We start from the raw sequence: 18,952 nt of genomic DNA on the forward strand, positions 1-18,952 counted from the left end.
TATTTTAATGCAGTAAACCACTTTGAGTTGCATAACATTTGAAGATTGTGAGAAATGTCTGAATTATGATGCAAGCCTTGTATTTGGCTTTTGGTTTTGTGGAAAAAATAAATATTTAGAATTACAGAGTTGAGGCAACATTGAACTGAGTTTATTTAATTTGTTAGATTTGAAAAAAAGTAATTTGTTCTATGTTTCTTGCTAGTAATTGTCTTCTCTGGTAATTCTTTGTCACCAGTAGCAAGTGAATATTTTAGCTAAGAAGTTAGCAAATAGGCTTTCCTAGAAAAATTATTAGGAAGGAATTTCACAGACTTACTTTGCTATCAGCACGAGTTGGTGAATTTGATTATTGTGTAGGATAATCATTTGGTTTAAAGCAAATTAGAGTATATCTGAACTCTTTAGGAAGGATTCGCAATAACTCAACTCTACATGATTACAAGGAAACTTACATAGAGCTCTAGTTTTCATTCCTTTCTCATGTGAATACTTCCGTTGACTTAAACGGGACTACTTGCATGAGTAAGGGCTGCAGAAGAGGGTCCTTTCTTTAACTCTGCTCTAAATCTTGATGTTTGCTATTAATTATTAGTCCCAAAAATGATGAATCACCAAAGTGAGATGCTAGAAAAACCCAAACATGCAAACGACATGAGTCCCATGTAATTTCAAGTTTCCTCCTCTGTTAAAGGATTTTAAGTGCTTCATGTTGGTCATATGCCACACACCTTAAATGCCAGAGACTCACACTTGTTACACTTGTTCCTGTGGTCAATTAAAATTCCAAATGAAATGTCTCCTCAGGTTAATGAAAAGGAAAGCCAGGATGAGAAGGACCTCAGGAAAAGTTTGCCCCAAAAAAAGAGGAAGAGACAGACTCGTCCCAAATCGCTCTTTATCCCACCTCCACCTCCCTTATGTGCTGAGATGCAGCCAGCCATGATGGGAGGATGCCATGAGAGTAATCTTCGATCACCTGTCTACATGGTTGACCACCTCCTGAGAGACTTATTCCAAAACTCTCCATATACCCCGCCTCCTATGCTCAGCCCAATACGGGAGGGATCAGGGCTTTATTTCAACACTCTTTGTTCTTCCTCTACTAATGCTGGTCCCAACAAGTTGTACAGTACCATTCTAGGTAACAAAAACCACAGTGTTCACATTCAGCTAATAATAATAATAGAAAGAAATCCAGTTTGCTATCATTAGTTGTATGGGCCCAGATTGTCTGTTGCCCTGACCTTTGTGCAGATATTTACTACAATGCAAAATGGGCTTAATTGGTACTACATTAGAAAGGCCCACACTTTTGCACTGGTGTCAATGACACAATGTAAAGATCAATGGAAAATCTGGACCTATATGTCCAACAATGTAAGTTAAGAATGAAAACTGCTCAACTAATTTTCTTGCACTACTTTTCTGTTGTGTTGGTCTAAGCGTTAAAAGCATTTGACAGTTACACCAAAATGTACAAATATTAGTATAGAGGCATCAAAATTCAGTCATTATATATGTTCCCATTCCTGGGGGCAAATTCTACCAATCCTAGAACAGTGTTATATACAGCTTTACTCCAAAACAGTGTAAAATATGCATCAGTATACACCTGTGTTTTCCAACACTGCAGCCCCGTGCACAGCTCTCCCTCCTCCAAGGTCTGATTATTCCTGCTAAAAGCATGTATAATCTGTGGTTGAGTTATATTTAGGGGCCATTGCTGAGTTAGGGGTGTACATAGAATCATAGAATATCAGGGTTGGAAGGGACCTCAGGAGGTCATCTAGTCCAACACCCAACGTAGTGCTGCCCAAGAGTTTGCAACTCCTGTCACAGACAGCCAGGGAGAATAGGAGCAGACATCTTCCGGTTTGTGCTTCTTGTACTGGCTGCTGGTTTCTGAAAGGAGGAATACACCTACCAGAATTTGGCTCCAAATACACCTCTACTGGGATATAACGCTGTCCTCGGGAGCCAAAAAATCTTACCGCTATAGGTGAAAGCATGTTATATCGAACTTGCTTTGGCCTCGAGCGTTTCCATTATTAAAGCAGCCCCGCCCCCCAGAGCGCTGCTTTACTGCGTTGTATGCAAACCCTTGTTATATCGGGTTGCGTTATATTGGGGTAGAGATGTATTATATTTAATATTGTATGGTATTTAGATTTTGTTTATGATTCCAAAATAAAGACCTGTTATGCCTGTGGGATGACAGCTTGTGATGAGTGGTCAAAAAAACCAAAACTAAAAAATTGTGTGAGGATGTTCCATATTGAGGGCCTCTTCTTGAAAGACATAGTCATGTGAGTAGTTCCACTGAAGTCAGTGGGAGTTCCAAGAATTAAATATCTGCAAAAGTAGTTGCAGAGAGATTTTAGATGAGCATGGCAAGTAAGGCCAAGGGGAAGGGTCTTGTGAGTACATTTATCTTCAATGTATTTATATTTTTTTAGGCAGAATGGATGGAGACTTTGGATTCTGTCTTGTGAAAGATAACACCAAAATCAGCATAAAGCCGTAAGTTGGGGCATAATAATAATAATAAAAAATGTCATGCTTCTCCATTAGTCAATATTGTAGCTTTAAACAAGTGACTGGACACTTCATTATGAGAATAGAGCTATTTCCTTCCCTCTACAGTATCCTTCAGTGGCTACTGCAGAAGATGGGATAACTGGACCAGCTGGACCATTGGTCTGAGGGAAGGAGTGAGAAAGTTTGAATGCAAGACAGATCCCACCGTACAAGCTAGTCATAGGCAAAATATTAGCATATGGGGCTATGGGTTTTCTGTAATTCCATAGACACAAAGTTGTTCTTTTGACTCTGAAATGTCAGCGGGCAGCACAATGCCAGGGGCAAGAGAGAATGGAATTCATGAATACATGGAATGGAATGGAAAGCAGTGCCTTAAATGCATGGAGTGCTGTTCAGGGGTTAAAGAAGGGTCTAGGAGTAGTTTGCTGGGTTCAGTTCTTGACTCAGACACTAATTTGCTATCAAGTTCAGACACCAGTTCACCACGTGCTTAACTTTAAGCACATGAGCAGACCATTGACTTCAATGGAACTACTCATGTGCTTAGTGTTACGCACATTCTTAAGAACCATGCTGAATTGGTCCCTACTTTGTACTTCACTAGACCATTCCGTCTAAGGATCGAAAAGTGCTTTACAAACATGAATGAATAAAGCTTCAAAACAGCCATATGAGTTATGTTAGTATTAGTATTCTAATAAAGAGAATATTCTCATTTGGAAGTATGCTCTTGTGGTTTAACTATTATACCATGCTGTTCTTACCCTTGCTTAAATTTCACTTCCTCTTTCTGTGCCTCAGTTTATTGATCCCTGAATAGGAATAGTAACACAGATAGCTTTTTCACATTTGTGTTGTAACCCTTAATTAAATGGTTATAAAGCACTCGATGTTTGGAGCAAAGGAACTGTATAAATACGGAGTGTTACTGCATCAATTTAAACAAAGTTTGACTGTGTTACTCATGATGTTTGGTCAAGTCATTCTATCTAATGCATCCCTTTTTTTCTACACTCCCCATTAATAAAGGAACTCAGAAAATGTTAATAGTGGGGAAAATACAATTTTAGGAGACTGAGAATCTTGGCTATTGCAACTACAATGTTTTAAAGGCCTTTTAAGATAACATTATCCACTTCCCTCCTCCTTCACCCACCCACAAATCCGTCATTTGGCTGACTCTCTCACTGTCTTGCATCATTGGCTGGATTAATAGCATTTTTGGCCAGATAATGTCAGATGCTGGCCAAAATGAAGTTGCTACAAAATATCCAGTGCTATCCCCATTAAACATGGACTGGGTTATGCATGAGGCTAGCATAATAAATAAAGATTGCTCTGCCTTTTCATTTTTTCTTAGGCTGTTTAGACATCCTGCTCTGTCATCTGTCGTAGCCACCTTTCTTGTTATCTGTTGTTAATTTCACCCTCTGCCTCTCACTTTACAGATCAGAAATTTAGGAGGGAGAGCCTGGTTTATTATTTGTGTAGGGGCACATTAATTCCTGTGATAACTCCATGATTATCTAAGAGCAAAGAGGTTAATTTGCTAAGATTAATCAAGGGATGCAAGCCTCAGTTCTTTGTAGTATATTCATGTGAATGAATGTGAGGCAGGTGGAGAGGTGTGGTCTGAGCACAGGACTAGGAGCCAACCAGGGACTTCTGAATTCTGATAATATTTCTGACAATGATTCCCTCTGAGGCTTTGGACAACCCACTTAATCTATCTCCCTTTGTTTTCTGATTGTGACAAAGTTCCTGCTCTGCCTTAGTGGGTCTTGCGCTTATTGGTGAATTTGCTTGCCTTGGAGCTTCATGGCAGCCCTCAGCTTGGCCGTTTTTCTGAACCCACAGTCCAGGTCGACTCCTCCTGTGTCTGACCAGGAGTTGGGAGGATTTGGGGGGAACCCGGGCCCGCCCTCTACTCCAGGTTCCAGCCCAGGGCCCTGTGGAATGCAGCTGTCTAGAGTGCCTCCTGGAACAGCTGTGCGACAGCTACAACTCCCTGGGCTACTTCCCCATGGCCTCCTCCCAACACCTTCTTTATCCTCACCATAGGACCTTCCTCCTGGTGTCTGATAATGCTTGTACACCTCAGTCCTCCAACAGTCTGCGTTCTCATTCTCAGTTCCTAATGCCTTTTGCTCCCAGCTCCTCACACGCACACCATAAACTGAATTGAGCTCCTTTTTAAAATCTAGGTGCCCTGATTAGCCTTCCTTAATTGATTCTAGCAGCTTCTTGATTGGCTGCAGGTGTTCTAATCAGCCTGTCTTAATTGTCTCCAGAAGGTTCCTGATTGTTCTGGAACCTTCCCTGTTACCTTACCCAGGGAAAGGGACCTACTTAGCCTGGGGCTAATATATCTGCCTGTCATGTAGGTTGTCTAAAATAAAACTCATTAAACCCATTCTAGGTTAAAAAAAAATTACTCTCCTATAGCCATTTGGCCTTCCCTGTCACATGATATATACAAAATGGTACTAATACCTACCTCACGAGGGAGAGATTGGATTGTGTGGATTAATACATGGTTTTAATTCAGATTGTAAAATGATGATTGTATAGTGGAATCTAAACATTTTTGCAGTGCCAGATTTACAAGGAATCTAATGTACTAGAGGCAATCAGTCAGATTTCAAACCTGTATATAGTAGGGGAAGTAGAACAAGTTACCTGTTAGGTCTTTTCCATCTTTAAGATCTAGGAACATAGGAATTGTCACACTGGATCAGATCAGTTGTCCACCTAGTCTATTAGTCTGTCTTTGAGAATGACCAATACCAGCTGCTTCAGAGGAAGGTGTAAGAACCATGCAGAAAGTAGTTATGGCATAACCTGACACCAGGGAAAGATTTTTCCAGATCCTCCATTGGTTAGAGATTGGCTTATGTCCTGAAGCAGGAGGGCTTACAGCGCTTCTGAAACGCTTGTCTTTTTAAAAAATCCTTACTGTTATAACTCTGAGTATTCTTGTTACCCATATAAATGTCCATCCTTAACAGCTATAATTCTGTCAACTGTATTTTTGTCAACAGCGATGACAGATGATGATACTTAAATACTTGGCTAGCAATTTTAAATATTTTAGTATGGAGTGAGTTTAATAGTGTGAGTCATATTGTGGTTCTTGTAAAATAGAAAAGGTGAACAGGGACTATATACGTATTAGATTCCTTTTGTTTGGGCTCTGATTAGCTAAGGAAGGACAGAGTCTTCTCTGATTGTCATTGAATGCATAACGTGGACAAACAGTGACAGTGCTACAGTAGTTGTGGAATAATGAAGTAAGATTGATCAAAGACGACTAATTCTGTTTGCAGTGAATACAGCAGTGTTGTGTAGCTTGGCATCTAATGAAAAGCTAAGATCTGGTAACATATCCGGAAGGGGGCATTGTTAACAAGATTGCACCATGTGGGTTAAATATACGAAGTAACAAGATAATCTATAACAGGATTATCCTGCAATAAGACAACCCATTGAAGAGTTTCATGCCATTTACAAGAGCAAGAACTGTAAAGGCAAACCCTAGAGCAGTGCATAAGGGGAAACTGTGAAAACCACAAGTCGGCAGAGCTGACTGAGAATTAAGGAGGATAAAAGTAATACTGGTGAAAAAGATCTTGATGTCCTAAGAGTTTTACACGTAGTTTAGGCACACAGAAAACTTGAACCATACACGTTACACCGAATGCTCATTATGGGGCCATCACTTGAGACTACACATCTGTTCTAAGCCTTCTTTGATCCAGCCAAGGGGAAGATATTAAGCCCATCGCTATGTCTCTCACTGGGAATGATCTACAGCTCTGAACTGTATTGTTCTTATATATAAAATACCAGCTCATAATTTCAAGACTGGCAGCAGGAGAACTGAAGTTATGGCTTTCCCAGACAATTGATGGTGCGGGCACCTCAGTTCAGACTTTCCTTCCCTGTCCTGCCAATATGCTTCAACTTACCTTTGCCTGCAGAGGTACTCCCAGTAGGTATAAGGTGTTCAGTCTCCTTGGCTCATTCACTCCTTGGCCTCAATGCTGAGTTTTCCAACAAGATCACCTGTTCTGATAATAGTTTTTGTGATGTGGGTACCTGCCCAGTTGTAATCAATTAAGTTTCATATAAGCCACTGAATAGCTGAAAGCCAGGGTTAGTGACCTACTTTTAATTTTGTAGTTGCTCAGGGCCTGATGCACTGCTAGGTTACTCCAATTTTACACCGGTGTAACGCCGTTGCTTTAGACGATATTACATTGACATGAAACTGGAATAATGCAGCAGTACGTCAGGCTTTTATTGGGTATAGACGGCCCGCAGAAGCAAGCTTCCTGGTCCAGGTCAACAGTGACAGGCTAGCAGGGCTCACGCTAGGGCTCAAAAAATAAGCGTGTAGACAACACTTGGAAGTTGTGGAATGAGCTGGAACAGGGGACTCTGAAGCCAACCCCCTCTAGCTCAAGCAGTCTACACAGCGATTTGTAGACTGCTAGCACAAAAGCTGCTAGCCCAAGTCTGTCGACCTGGGCTGGGAAGCTCACTCCTGCTGGCATTGTAGACATACCCATTGTCTCTTGCTGTTTACTTGGGAACAGATAAGGTGCACTAGCTATGGTTTGCAGATGCATTTGTGCACAGCATAAATGACATATTTATCACACTGCACCTTGTTGATCTGAATCCTCTGAAATGCTGTGTTGCTCTGTGTGTGTTTGTGTGTATCTGCTGACTTATTGAGTTGTATTTGTTCCCAATTCATTGTCTCCCATCCCCCACTTTTTATTTTAGACACATTAACATTGGAAACCGGTTTCAGGCAGAGATACCAAACCTCCAGGATAGAGCATTTTTAGAAAATGATGAACATGCAGCATCGTTAGTGTGGAAACCCTGGGGAGACATTGCAACCAACCAGGAAACACAGGACAGAGGTGTCTTAAAAATTTTATCCTAAGACTATCCCAAGATTTTATGTTTAGAAATTGTTTTGCTGTCATTGCAACCTTGTGTTCTTTTTTAATTCTCTCCCTTATTAACTGCATTGTGCTGTGGAAAATGTTAATTTTCTTGACCTCCTTCTCAACACAGTTGCATTACAGGGAAGTGATTTGCTTAGTTTTGGGAGAGCTGAAGCAGTAAACAAATTAGACAGCTGTTGTGCTCCCAGTGGCATCTCCTCATCACAAATAGTCATGAACATCTCCATTAGTCTCCATTCATCTACAGTGACTTTGAAAGAGGAGATGTTTTGCTTAAGCAAACTGGTTTATCAGTGAGACAGCCATGTTTAAAACAGATGAGACATTTCGCCATTCTTTCTGTGTTTTACTAGCGGCCCATTTGAGTATCGCAATTGTTCTTTTTTCCTTAAAGTAATGTTCTCATGCACTTTTCCTACCTCCATCATGGAACTTGACTCTGCTTTCTGATTGTGGTTGCAGTAACAGGACTACTAAATGTGGCCTGCTCCAGTGCGATGCCAGGGGGAGGGACCAATCTAGAACTAGCCCTGCATTGTCTGCATGAAGCACAAGGCAATATTCTGGTAAGAGCTATTTAGTCATAGGTAATAACTGGCCCAGTTCTGTTCTTAGTTACAACTTGTGTGAATTTGAAGTAATTCCATTTTGTCCAGGCTTACACCACTTGTAACTAAGAGTAAAATTTGACCCGGTGTCTCTAAATTTAAATGCAGCCTACCAAATCCTATTGTTACTGTCTGAATTTCTGTATTTTAGAATTATTAAACACCCCTGGTGGTGCATCCATATGTAACAGGCCATCAAGAAAGATTTATCACTGTTTCCATTGGAAATAGTGTTCACCTTCCATTGACTTCGGTGGATGCAGGATCAGCCCCCCAAATTTGCTATTGCACTTTAGTAGCTTAGTGAATATTATTTTGAGTTTTCACTGCAGTTCAACTAACAAGTCATTTCTGTTCCTTTCTGATTCAGGAACGCATACCTATTGAAAGAAAACACGTGAACGTGTTTAACTTTAAGGTTGTATTTAAGCTCTATTGAAGTCAATGGGATTGTATTTATGTGCTTTCCTGGACAGGGATGAATTTACACATGAGCTTAAGTGTAGATATTATGATTGGGAGAAGAGAGATTTTAGTTTTTACCCCCATGTACATTTCTGTGCACATTAGATGCCAAACTCAGATGCTTGGAAAGCTGTCAATATGACCTTCTGTGTCACAGAGTTTGAGCTACACTGCTCAAGTGTAAAACTGAAATATAAAGAGCATTACCGTTTTCGTATTTCAAGAACATCTGTAAGCCAAGTCTTGCATTTTTAGAGTTCAAGGGCATAGAGAATACAAGTTTTAGTAGCTGGGAGCCTCTGCCATGCCATTTTCAAATTAACCTAAAATTGCGCTCAGTTTTATCCCCTACATATTTGTTATCATTACACTTAAGCCTGTCTGGCACTGGTTCATAAGATTTAAATTTTTAAAAATTTTGGTATATTAATTAGCTATACATTATTTTGTTACTTTAAAAGTGTTTTAAATGTATTTTAATACAAAGATTATGTAATTCCCATTCTGAAAATTAAGAATCACCAGACTAGATGAAACCCAAGATAGATAGTCCAGTATGCTGTCTCTTCCAGTGGCTGGCACCAGATGCTTTAGAGGAAGATGGAAGAATCCTGCTGCAGTCAGAAGATGTGGGATAATTTGCTTCCCACATAGGTCTCATCCCAGTCTCTCAGAGTCGGAGATTGGTTTAAGACCTGCAGAACAAGGTTTAATATCCCTTCCAAAATTTTTGTCATTTTTTTATAACTCTGGACATTCCTTTTATCCATATAAATATCCAGTTCCATTTTGAATCTTGTTAAATTCTTGGTCTCAACAGCTTCCTGTGGCAGCGAGTTCCACAGTTTAATTTCATGTTTGAAAAAGTATTTCTTTTTACCAGTTTTGAATTTCCCACTATTTAATTTAGTTGACTTTCCCTTTTTTCTTGTGTTGTGAGACAGAGAGAACAGAAGTTCCTGATCTACCTTCTGTATGCCATCTATTATTTTATAGACTTTTATCATGTTCCCTCTTATTCATCTCCTTTCCAAGGTAAACAGTCCCAGTCTTTACAATCTCTCTTTAAACAGTCCCAGTCTTTACAATCTCTCTTTGACAGTGTAAGTTAAACTATCAAAGCCTTTTTTTTTTGGTCAGTGCCTCAATGCCCAGCTGTGAGGGAAGCCATATGAAGAGCGCTGGATTATTTGTTTGATCTGCAGCAACATATTTTCTCTCGTTTTTTTATGATTACATAAAATTATAGAAATGTAGGGCTGGAAGAGACCTCAAGAGGTCACCTACCTAGTCCATCTGCCTGTGCTGAAGCAGGATTAAGTATACCTAGACCGTCCCTGGCAGGTATTTATCTAACCTGTTCTTAAAAACTTTCAAGGACAGGGATTTAACAACCTCCCTTGATAACCTGTTCCAATGTTTAACTATCCTTATAGTTAAAAGTTTTTCCTAATAGCTAACCTAAATCTGTTTAGCTGTAAACAGTAAGCCAATTACTTCTTGTCATGCCCTCAGTGGACATGGAGAATGTTTGATCTCTATCTTCTTTATAACAGCCTTTTACATATTTTAAGAGACATATTATCATGTCCCTCCTCTTGTGATAACCAACATACTAGGATCTGGTCCTGCTGCCATTGAAGTCAATGGCAAACCTCTCCAAAGTCTACTGGTTTAGGGCTCAGTCATCTCTGAGCCAGTGCTGAGCCTAGTGCAAAGACTGAGAAGGAAGGCAGTGCATCCTGCAGGGGCTTACTGGTTCACCTAACGCACAGGTTAGAGTAGCCTTGGGGCTTGCACTCATTTGTGGCCCAAGTCCAGGTACAGTGGCTCTTATGGGAATACTCTGGCCACACCCTCCTTCCTGCAGTGTGACCCAGATGCCCCATGATACTTCTATGCCAGGGATTCCTGCGGGGGAGTAGTCTGTCTTAGTGCCAGGCAGAGAAGACTTATAAGCCTGGGGTGTCCCTGGCTGGGGGTGGTCTTATGGTTGCAGTGTAACTGCTATGCGTTGGCATAGGTGGCACAAAATGACTGAACCACAGGACGAATAACCCCCCTAATGTGGCAGGACACTGCTACTTTTCTGCACAAGATGTTTGCACAAGATGTATTTTTTCTTAAAACACTTGAGGCATGATCTAAAGCCATTGAAATCAAGGGAAAGTCTCCCATGGACTTCAGTGGGCTTTGCATCAGACCCCTAGAGAGCATTATATTACATTAGCATTGCCAACAGGAGCAAATTCTTCTCTCAGTGATGCTGGCATGAATCACTAAAGTCAGTGGATTTACATCAGCATAGCTGAGAGCAGAGTTTACCTCCCTGCTTCTCTTTTGAGGGCTCTGATTACTTTCTGGATTAAATTGTTGCAGGAGGCCCTAGAGAAGCTGCTGTTTAGAGGACCTCAGAAAGCTCCATCCCACCCTCTTGCTGACTATCGTTATGCAGGTAAATTGAAAACAAAACCTGTAGTTCGGGACCAGTGAACTGGGATGCTAATAGACATGCAATAATTGGGTAACTCTGTGTTTTGCCTTTAATTTTCTTCTTTTAAAAACACAGGCACTTTAAAAAATATAAACAGAAGATTCTTGCCCTGCGGTGTGATCACCTCGTCAATTTTAATATTGTTTACACTGTTTTCTTATGTTCAGCTCCCTGGTTCCCTTGTGACAGCGTGACTCTTTACCATGCACTGCCCTGCAGTGACACCCAATGGGAGAAGTATGCTGAAACATGGCAATGACAGATGCTTGCTATTGTGTGGTATTCTTTTCCATGGTGCATATGTTTTATAGTATGTGGTATTTCCTGTGCCAGTAGTAATTTGAGTTTTTCAGACTTTTCTAACATATTACTGATTACTGTTTTTAATAGATTTGAATTGTTTCCCTGAGAGAGAAAAATGTGTACATGAATAATCAAGTGTTTTAATTTTGTAAGTGTGATGGTCCATTAAGCATGCTATGTGATCTAATAATTTGCATCTTATTACCATTAGGTTCAGATGTTTGGACGCCTGTTGAGAAGCAGTTGTTTAAAAAGGCTTTTTGCCTACATAAGAAGGATTTTTACCTGATACAGAAGAAGGTAAGTCCTCTAGGCAGAGGGTTTTTTCAGATTGCTAAAGCTCCTTCGAGAATTAATTAAAGGAGTTATTTGTAGACTCTTTCTCAAGGCTGAAATGTTTTTGAAGTGTTTTTGATGTTTCTCAAAAAGAATCAGAAGCAAACGGGAAAAAAAGAGTTATAGATGGAATTTGTTTGTCTGAGGGAGTTCAAAGATAGTAGGCTAAGGGATTGTCTAGACAGGTAATTTAAACTGGATTAAGTCAAATTAATCTGGTTTGAAAATCCTTGTGTACACACAACGTATCACACTGACACGTTTATCATGAACTCTGAAGTCCTTTTTCAAAGTGAAATAACTTTGCTGCAATTCGAATTCCTCTGATATATTGACTGCTTTAGGAGTCTTCCAACATATATCCCACACAAGCGGCCATTATTGACCTATCTGTTTACCTGTGTGCTCTCCCGAGCTCTGGGGTCAGTTTGGTCAGATGTTCCCTCCCGTTTATAACCTGGAAGGTGCCAGATTTTGTCCTTTTGCGCCTGGATTTGAGTATATCACAGTAGCTGCTCCAGAACCTTTACAACATGACTCGAGCAGTTGCTTCAAGCTGAACTGAGACCCCACTTCTTCGCCCTCTGAGGAGAAGCATCAATGCAGGAAGCTCATATGGCCAGCCACCAGAATAAAGATCTTGTCGACATTGTTAGGCAGATGTCCTCGAGGGGCCATGACCATGATGTCAAAAAGTACCAGATAAAGAGCAAACTGGTCAGGAGGACCTATGCTAAAATGAGAGTTGACAGGAAGATATCTGTTGTATGCAGTGTTGTAGCCATGTTAATCCCAGGATATTAGAAAGATAAGGTGAGTGAGGTAATATGTTTTATTGAACAACTTCTGCTGGTGAGAGAGACAAGCTTAGAAGAGCTTTGTGTCAGCTCGAAAGCTTGTCTCTCTCACCAACAAAAGTTGGTCCAATAAAGGAAAAAGTCTGGCAGGGGACATGTAACTTATCCAGTTTTTGAGGAGCTGGACAGGATTTTACATAACTACATGACCACCCAACCCATGCAGTCTGTGGATCCTGCTGCCTGCTTTCTCCCTCCCACCCCTCTCCGAGGATAACTGGCAAGATCAACAGGAGTCATCAGAAGATGAGCATGAGAAGGCCAGTGAAGAGATCTCCCTGGAAAGCCAGGGTCCCTTCAAGATTCACACCCTGATGCCAGCCAGATAGAAAGCAAGCCCGAATCATGCCTTGCTGCAACCAACCATACTTCCCAGACAGCAACCCAGACCAGGACTGAGGAGGCTGATCCTATGGAGGGAACCTTGCATGTATGGTTTTTTAAAATTATTAATAATTTAATATAGAAGTTTTAATGTATTATTGTTAAGCTACACTGCTGTGCCAGCTTCTGTTCTGGGTGCCTCATGGCTGCAGCCATTGTAGGTGGATGTGAGTTCCAGATCCTTGCCTCCCTCCATCGGCCCATCTATCTGTTCTCCTCTCCCCCATATGCCTTACCAAAATGGCGGTGACTCCGGCTGGGCAGTTGATCTCTTATCTCATGCTGAAACCCCAACTACCAACTATTTTCAGGCCCATGCCGTGGAAGGCACGTGTCCATCCCTGAGCTGTCCATACCAGCAAGCCCCCCCCAACCCCAATCTCCAGCTCAAAATGATGGTTGACAGCATGGTGCAGCTTCAGCCTCCACGCCACGCACCTCACGGCAGATTCAAATAATAAAAAACATTCTTTTGTCCAAATTGCAAAAGTTTATTGAGACAGTGATTACAGGAAAAGCAGTTTGGTTAGCATTCTCACTTTGTATGAGGTAGAGATGCACATTGCATGCCCATAAAGCTACAAAGAGTACAATTCCCTACTGAGGTATAAATGCCTTGTAACACACATTCTTACAGTAAAAAAGCTTTGCTGTGAGGATAGCAAAACTCTTAACAGCTTTTCACAGGCTTACATAGAGCTAGACTGGTAAAAGCAAATGCTTCAGGCAATCATTGCAGAACCCTATCAAGTTTTCTCTGCACTTTCACCATGTCTCCCCATACAGGGGAGATAAAGCAAAATGTAAGACTGAGAAATGGCTCAGTTGTTGTTTGTAGATTATGAGAAAAAGCTGCATGGTTATTCCTGGTATAGTTTGCGATTCCCTTTTGCTCCTGCAGCACTTCTGGGTGAGGACCATCTTGGTGAATAACTTGACTGTGCATCTCACTGGTGTGTCCTTTGTCTTTTTGAGTAAGTCCATTCTCTACCTCCTAGTCACCTGCCTCGGGTCATCCAGAGGTGGGACAGCCTAAAGTGGAGGTAGAGGATATTACTATCCAGTTCACCCCCAGATTCGACCCACTCTCCCTTATAACACCAAATAAGCAACACCAAGGCACAGCAGAACTCCAAAGCCAGACTGGGAACATCATTCCTAACCTCAGCTCCCTCTCTCCTCCTGGCCAGCCTCCAAGGCACAGTCAAACAGCATATATTGCACAGACAAAAATTCCATTACATACACCACTTACCATGGCCCAGGTTCTCCTGAGACTGGGAAGAATCTCAGAAAGGGAAAGCCAGAGATGCATACAAGAAAAATGCTATCTCAGCCTCACTAGAATATGAACAGTAATTGCTTGTGAATTTTTGAACTCCCACAATCATGGCATATGCACTGGCTAGACCCTCAAGGAGAAGGCCTTTTACCAACAGCTGAGCAGTTGGCTAACCTGTGGAAGAGAAAACGGAAAACTCACGATGAAATATTCGCACACATCATTTAAAATAGTGGAGAGGTGGAGGCAGCATTTGAGGATGGAGAGAGAATCAGACAAGCTGCTCGACAGGGAGATTGTTGCAGTGGCCAAAGGCAGCATGGTGGTTGCCAAAGGCAGCATGGCAGTTGCCAGGGATCTCATTGGCATGGACAAAACCAGTATGGAAAAAGACAGGGAGATAGAGAAGCAACTCCTGGAGGCAACACAAAGCCAAAATGCCCTGCTGCAGCGCATGTCACTATTGGGGCAGCTGGCAGTGCAGTATTGTAAACCAACACACAGGCATATTATGAAGCCCTTGGACAATACAGGCTACTGGGAACCACATTAACTCCTCCCTGCTGTAACCCCTCAGCAGGGCTCCAATAGGCCATTCTCTTCACAGACTCAAGCTTCGGGAACTGAGAACAGTGCCAGCTGGAACACCAGCCCTTTTGAGCTCTCTATCACTCCTGGTAACTTCAAGCCTTGCCACTCAACACCAGAAGACCTAGGAACAAGAAGAAGAGGCAGAGCCAAGGCAAATACTTGCCTTTGACTTTAAACCCCTACACTGCTTGTGTTGTGTCTTGCCCTGTGCTGTTTTGTTTCGCTGCTATTTAAAAGGGCACTTTTTAGTTTGGTAATAGAATGTTTTTAATATATTGTTTCATAATTAAAAACATTTTTCATTACCATTTCACTTCAAGATGTATTTTCTGTTTATTACATGGTAGGTGAAATAATAAAAACCTTGAAAACTTCATTCATAAGGAGTTGACAGCTCATTTCACATAGAAAATCATTATTTGCACTTATTCTTGGGTTTTTACTACATATGTAGGCAAAGAGACCCGTTTAAATAGGGATTGCCACAGGGTTGCGCTTCCACCGCTCATAAACAACACTGCACACACAAAAAACTCCCAACACTTTCCTGCCCCCCGTGCATTAACAGCTGGATGTACAGCTGCACAGTTTCAGGCCTGAGACTTAAAAGAAGAACAAAGGGCATCCCAGACAATATTGCCATGGCTATTTGTGTTTTCTAGTGGATACCTCACTGGCTACTCAAAGTGCTGAGTAAGTCTTTGCACCTAAACCTCCCACCCATCACTAAAGCTTTCTCCCTTACTCTCACAAGTATAGTGCAAAATACAGCTTGCTGCTGTAATCTTTAGGATGCTTTTTTCTGTTGCTTCTAACCTGTTTAACAAACAGCTCCATCTCCCTTTCAGATGGCCGATTGCATACTCCACTGTCTTTCTGCAACTACTGTGGTGGTAGTTAAATAGTTCCTTCCTTCTGTTCAAGCAGCCTGTGAATGGCTTCATTAACCAGAGAAACAGAGGATTAGTTGAATCTCCCAAGATATCTGGAGTAACATCCACACCATTAATGTCCATAGTGTTTCCGTGGGCAAACAGTCCTTTTTCCATTAAATTAAATAGAGCTGAGTTCCGAAAGATCCTGGCATTGTGGGCCCTTCCAAACCACCTGGCATTTATGTTTGTAAATCTGCCACAGTGATTAACAAACCCTTGGAGTGTCATGGAGAAATACCCCTTTCTGTTAGTCAGCACCAGGCCCTGGTGTGAGCGGCAAACAATAGGCACACAGGTCCCATCAATTGCCCCACTACAGTTTGGGAATCCCATATGTACAAAGCCATTGATAACCTCCTGAGCATTACCAAGTTTTGTAACCCATTGCAGTAGTACCTCTTCCATGGCATCACACACCTCCATGATAATGAGCCTGATGGTGGATCTCTCCACACTGAATTGATTAGCTACATACCAGTAGCATTCAGGGTGGCCAGCTGCCAGATGGCTTTGGCAACCTGCTTGTCCGCAAGTATGGGGCATCACATGTTGGTACACTGCCGCTGCAGCTCTATCGTTAGTTCAGCACATATCTCCAAAAAGGCTGTCTTCCCCAACCTGAAATTCTCTCGTCACTGCTGGTCATCCCAGGTGTGCAGAACAATCCTTTCCCACCAATCTGTGCTTGTCTCCTGAGCCCAGAAACGGCGCTAAATGCTGTGAAACTGCACCAAGAACCAGTCCTGTTCTGTCACTTGCCAGGTGTCTTCCTTTTCTTTCTCATCCATGTCCCAGTTCCACCACCACTGAAGACCCTCCTGCTGCTCGAGAAGCTGCTGCAGCTGCCACATCATCAGCTCAGTGTTGAGGCAAGCAAAGTCCAAAGCCAGTTCATCCATTTTTGTGTGCTGAGCACACAAGCAGCCTCTGCCTATTCGAGGTTGCCAGAATAGCAGCACGGAGCATTGATGGGTCCATTCTGGCTAACAGTAATTCAGAACTGATGCTAGTCCACACACAAAGGAAGCACAGGGCGGAGACAGATGAATCATGGGATTTTGTAAAAATTTCAACTCACCTGGTGTCCACTATGCATCCCACAATGCACAGTGAGAAAAATCCCAGAATGCACACTGCTCAACAGCAAAACAAAGGAACATGGGATACCTTCCAAGAATGCCACAACCTCAGTTTGCAGCAAACCACTGTGGTGTTTGCAGTGATTTGCTTTGAAAGAGGGCACCCTTCTCCCATGTGCATGCTGTTACTGTGACTTGCATACTGCATGTTACTTGATGCACAGGGATCTGTCCTGGGTCTGGTTCTGTTCAGTATTTTCATAAATGATTTGGATAATGGCATAGGGAGTACACTTACAAAATTTGCGGATGATTCCAAGCCGGGAGGGGTTGCAAGCCCTTTGGAGGACAGGATTAGAATTCAAAATGATCTTGACAAACTGGAGAAATGGTCTGAAATAAATAGGATGAAATTCATTAAAGAGAAATGCAAAGTACTACAGTTAGGAAGGATTAATCAATTGCACAGATACAAAACAGGAAATGTCTGCCTAGGAAGGAGTACTGCAGAAAAGTATCTGCGGGTTATAGTGGATCACAAACTAAATAGAGTCAACAATGTAATACTATTGCAAAAAAAGCAAACTGCATTCTGGAATATATTAGCAGGAGTGTTGTAAACAAGACTTGAGAAGTAATTCTTCCGCTCCACTCCACACTGATAAGGCCTCAACTGGAGTACTCTGTCCAGTTCTGGGCAGCACATTTCAGGAATGATGTGGACAAAGTAGAGAAAGTCCAAAGGAGAGCAACAAAAATGATTAAAGGTTTAGAAAACATGACCTACAAGGAAAGATTGAAAAAACTGGGTTTGTTTAGTCTGCAGAAGAGAAGACTGTGCGGGGACATGATACTATCTTAAAGTAGTAAAGAGGCGGATGATCAATTGTTCTCCTTATCCACTGAGGACATGCTAAGATATAATGGGCTTAAATTGCAGCAAAGGAGATTTAGGTTAGCCATTAGGAAAAAATTCCTACTGTTAGGGTAGTTAAGCACTGGAACAAATTACCTGGAGAGGTTGTGGAATCTCTGTCATTTGACGTTTTTAAGAACAGGTTAGACAAAAATCAGTCAGGGATGATGCAGATAATACTTACTCCTGCCTCAGTGCATTGGACTGGACTAGACGATCTAGTGAGGTCCCTTCCCATCCTACATTTCTGTGATTTGTATGATTTCTATAAAGAGTTTAACTATTGTATTTTTAAAAAGCATTCCTTATCAGGGACAATCAAATGTTGTGCTTAACCAATTTACAGTGTCTCTTATATTTCAAATCCTCTGTGCATTAGAATTCAAACTCTCTTTCTTTCTTTCTTTCTTTCTTTCTTTCTTTCTTTCTTTCTTTCTTTCTTTCTTTCTTTCTTTCTTTCTTTCTTTCTTTCTTTCTTTCTTTCTAATAAAATTATGCCTATACAAGGTACTAGTTGCTGTAATGTGTAAGTAGCAGTACAAGAAAATTCCAGCAGCATTAAAATAATCATTCAAACAGGAACTTAGCCAGCCACTTACCAAATATCCATTCCATCTATTCATCATTCTGGGAAGCTTACTCTGAGCCTTCTCAAAAACCCCTATCAAACACCTTTTTCAGCCTGCCAGGGAAGTCACCAGATTTGGGCTATATCAACCCAGGTGGGAAACTGCTCCCAGAGCCCTTCCAGGGGAATGCCTTGTCAGCAGCCTTCTCTTTTTTATAATGAGAGGAATCCTGCTCAAGCACCACTGCTTATCGCAGCTGTAGCAGTGTGGTATTGTATGAAAGGCTCTCAAAGCACTTTACAAACATACATGAATTAAACCTCTCAGATTGGCTCCCAGTCTTGGGATGAGCCTATATCACAAATACATATTTCTAGGTACTTACATGGCCCTTAGCATTGTGATTTCTGAACACCCATTATGGTGGGAATGAAAAAAATCCCCCACAGACGCAGTTTTTGTATTGTGTTTTGCAGAAATAACTATATTACTTCTGTTTTTTCCTAATAGATTCAGACTAAGAATGTGTCCCAGTGTGTTGAATATTACTATATCTGGAAAAAAATAATAAAATTTGACTTCAGTCGACCAAAAGTAAGTGATAGAA

The 18,952-nt window shown here is 41.4% G+C and overlaps 1 protein-coding gene across 1 annotated transcript in view; it reads left to right on the plus strand.

The window, feature by feature from the left end:
- Positions 1-18,952, plus strand: part of ZNF541 (zinc finger protein 541) — a 40,889-nt gene that overhangs the window by 13,370 nt on the left and 8,567 nt on the right. Inside the window, exons 7-13 of the mRNA XM_077840709.1 lie at positions 808-1,144; positions 2,460-2,523; positions 7,336-7,478; positions 7,989-8,092; positions 10,979-11,054; positions 11,608-11,696; positions 18,856-18,939. Coding sequence (XP_077696835.1) covers positions 808-1,144; positions 2,460-2,523; positions 7,336-7,478; positions 7,989-8,092; positions 10,979-11,054; positions 11,608-11,696; positions 18,856-18,939 — 897 coding nt within the window. The remainder of the gene's footprint in view (positions 1-807; positions 1,145-2,459; positions 2,524-7,335; positions 7,479-7,988; positions 8,093-10,978; positions 11,055-11,607; positions 11,697-18,855; positions 18,940-18,952) is intronic.

The sequence above is a fragment of the Eretmochelys imbricata genome, chromosome 23 (genome assembly GCF_965152235.1).
Source record: "Eretmochelys imbricata isolate rEreImb1 chromosome 23, rEreImb1.hap1, whole genome shotgun sequence".
In the NCBI taxonomy this organism is placed as follows: domain Eukaryota; kingdom Metazoa; phylum Chordata; order Testudines; family Cheloniidae; genus Eretmochelys; species Eretmochelys imbricata.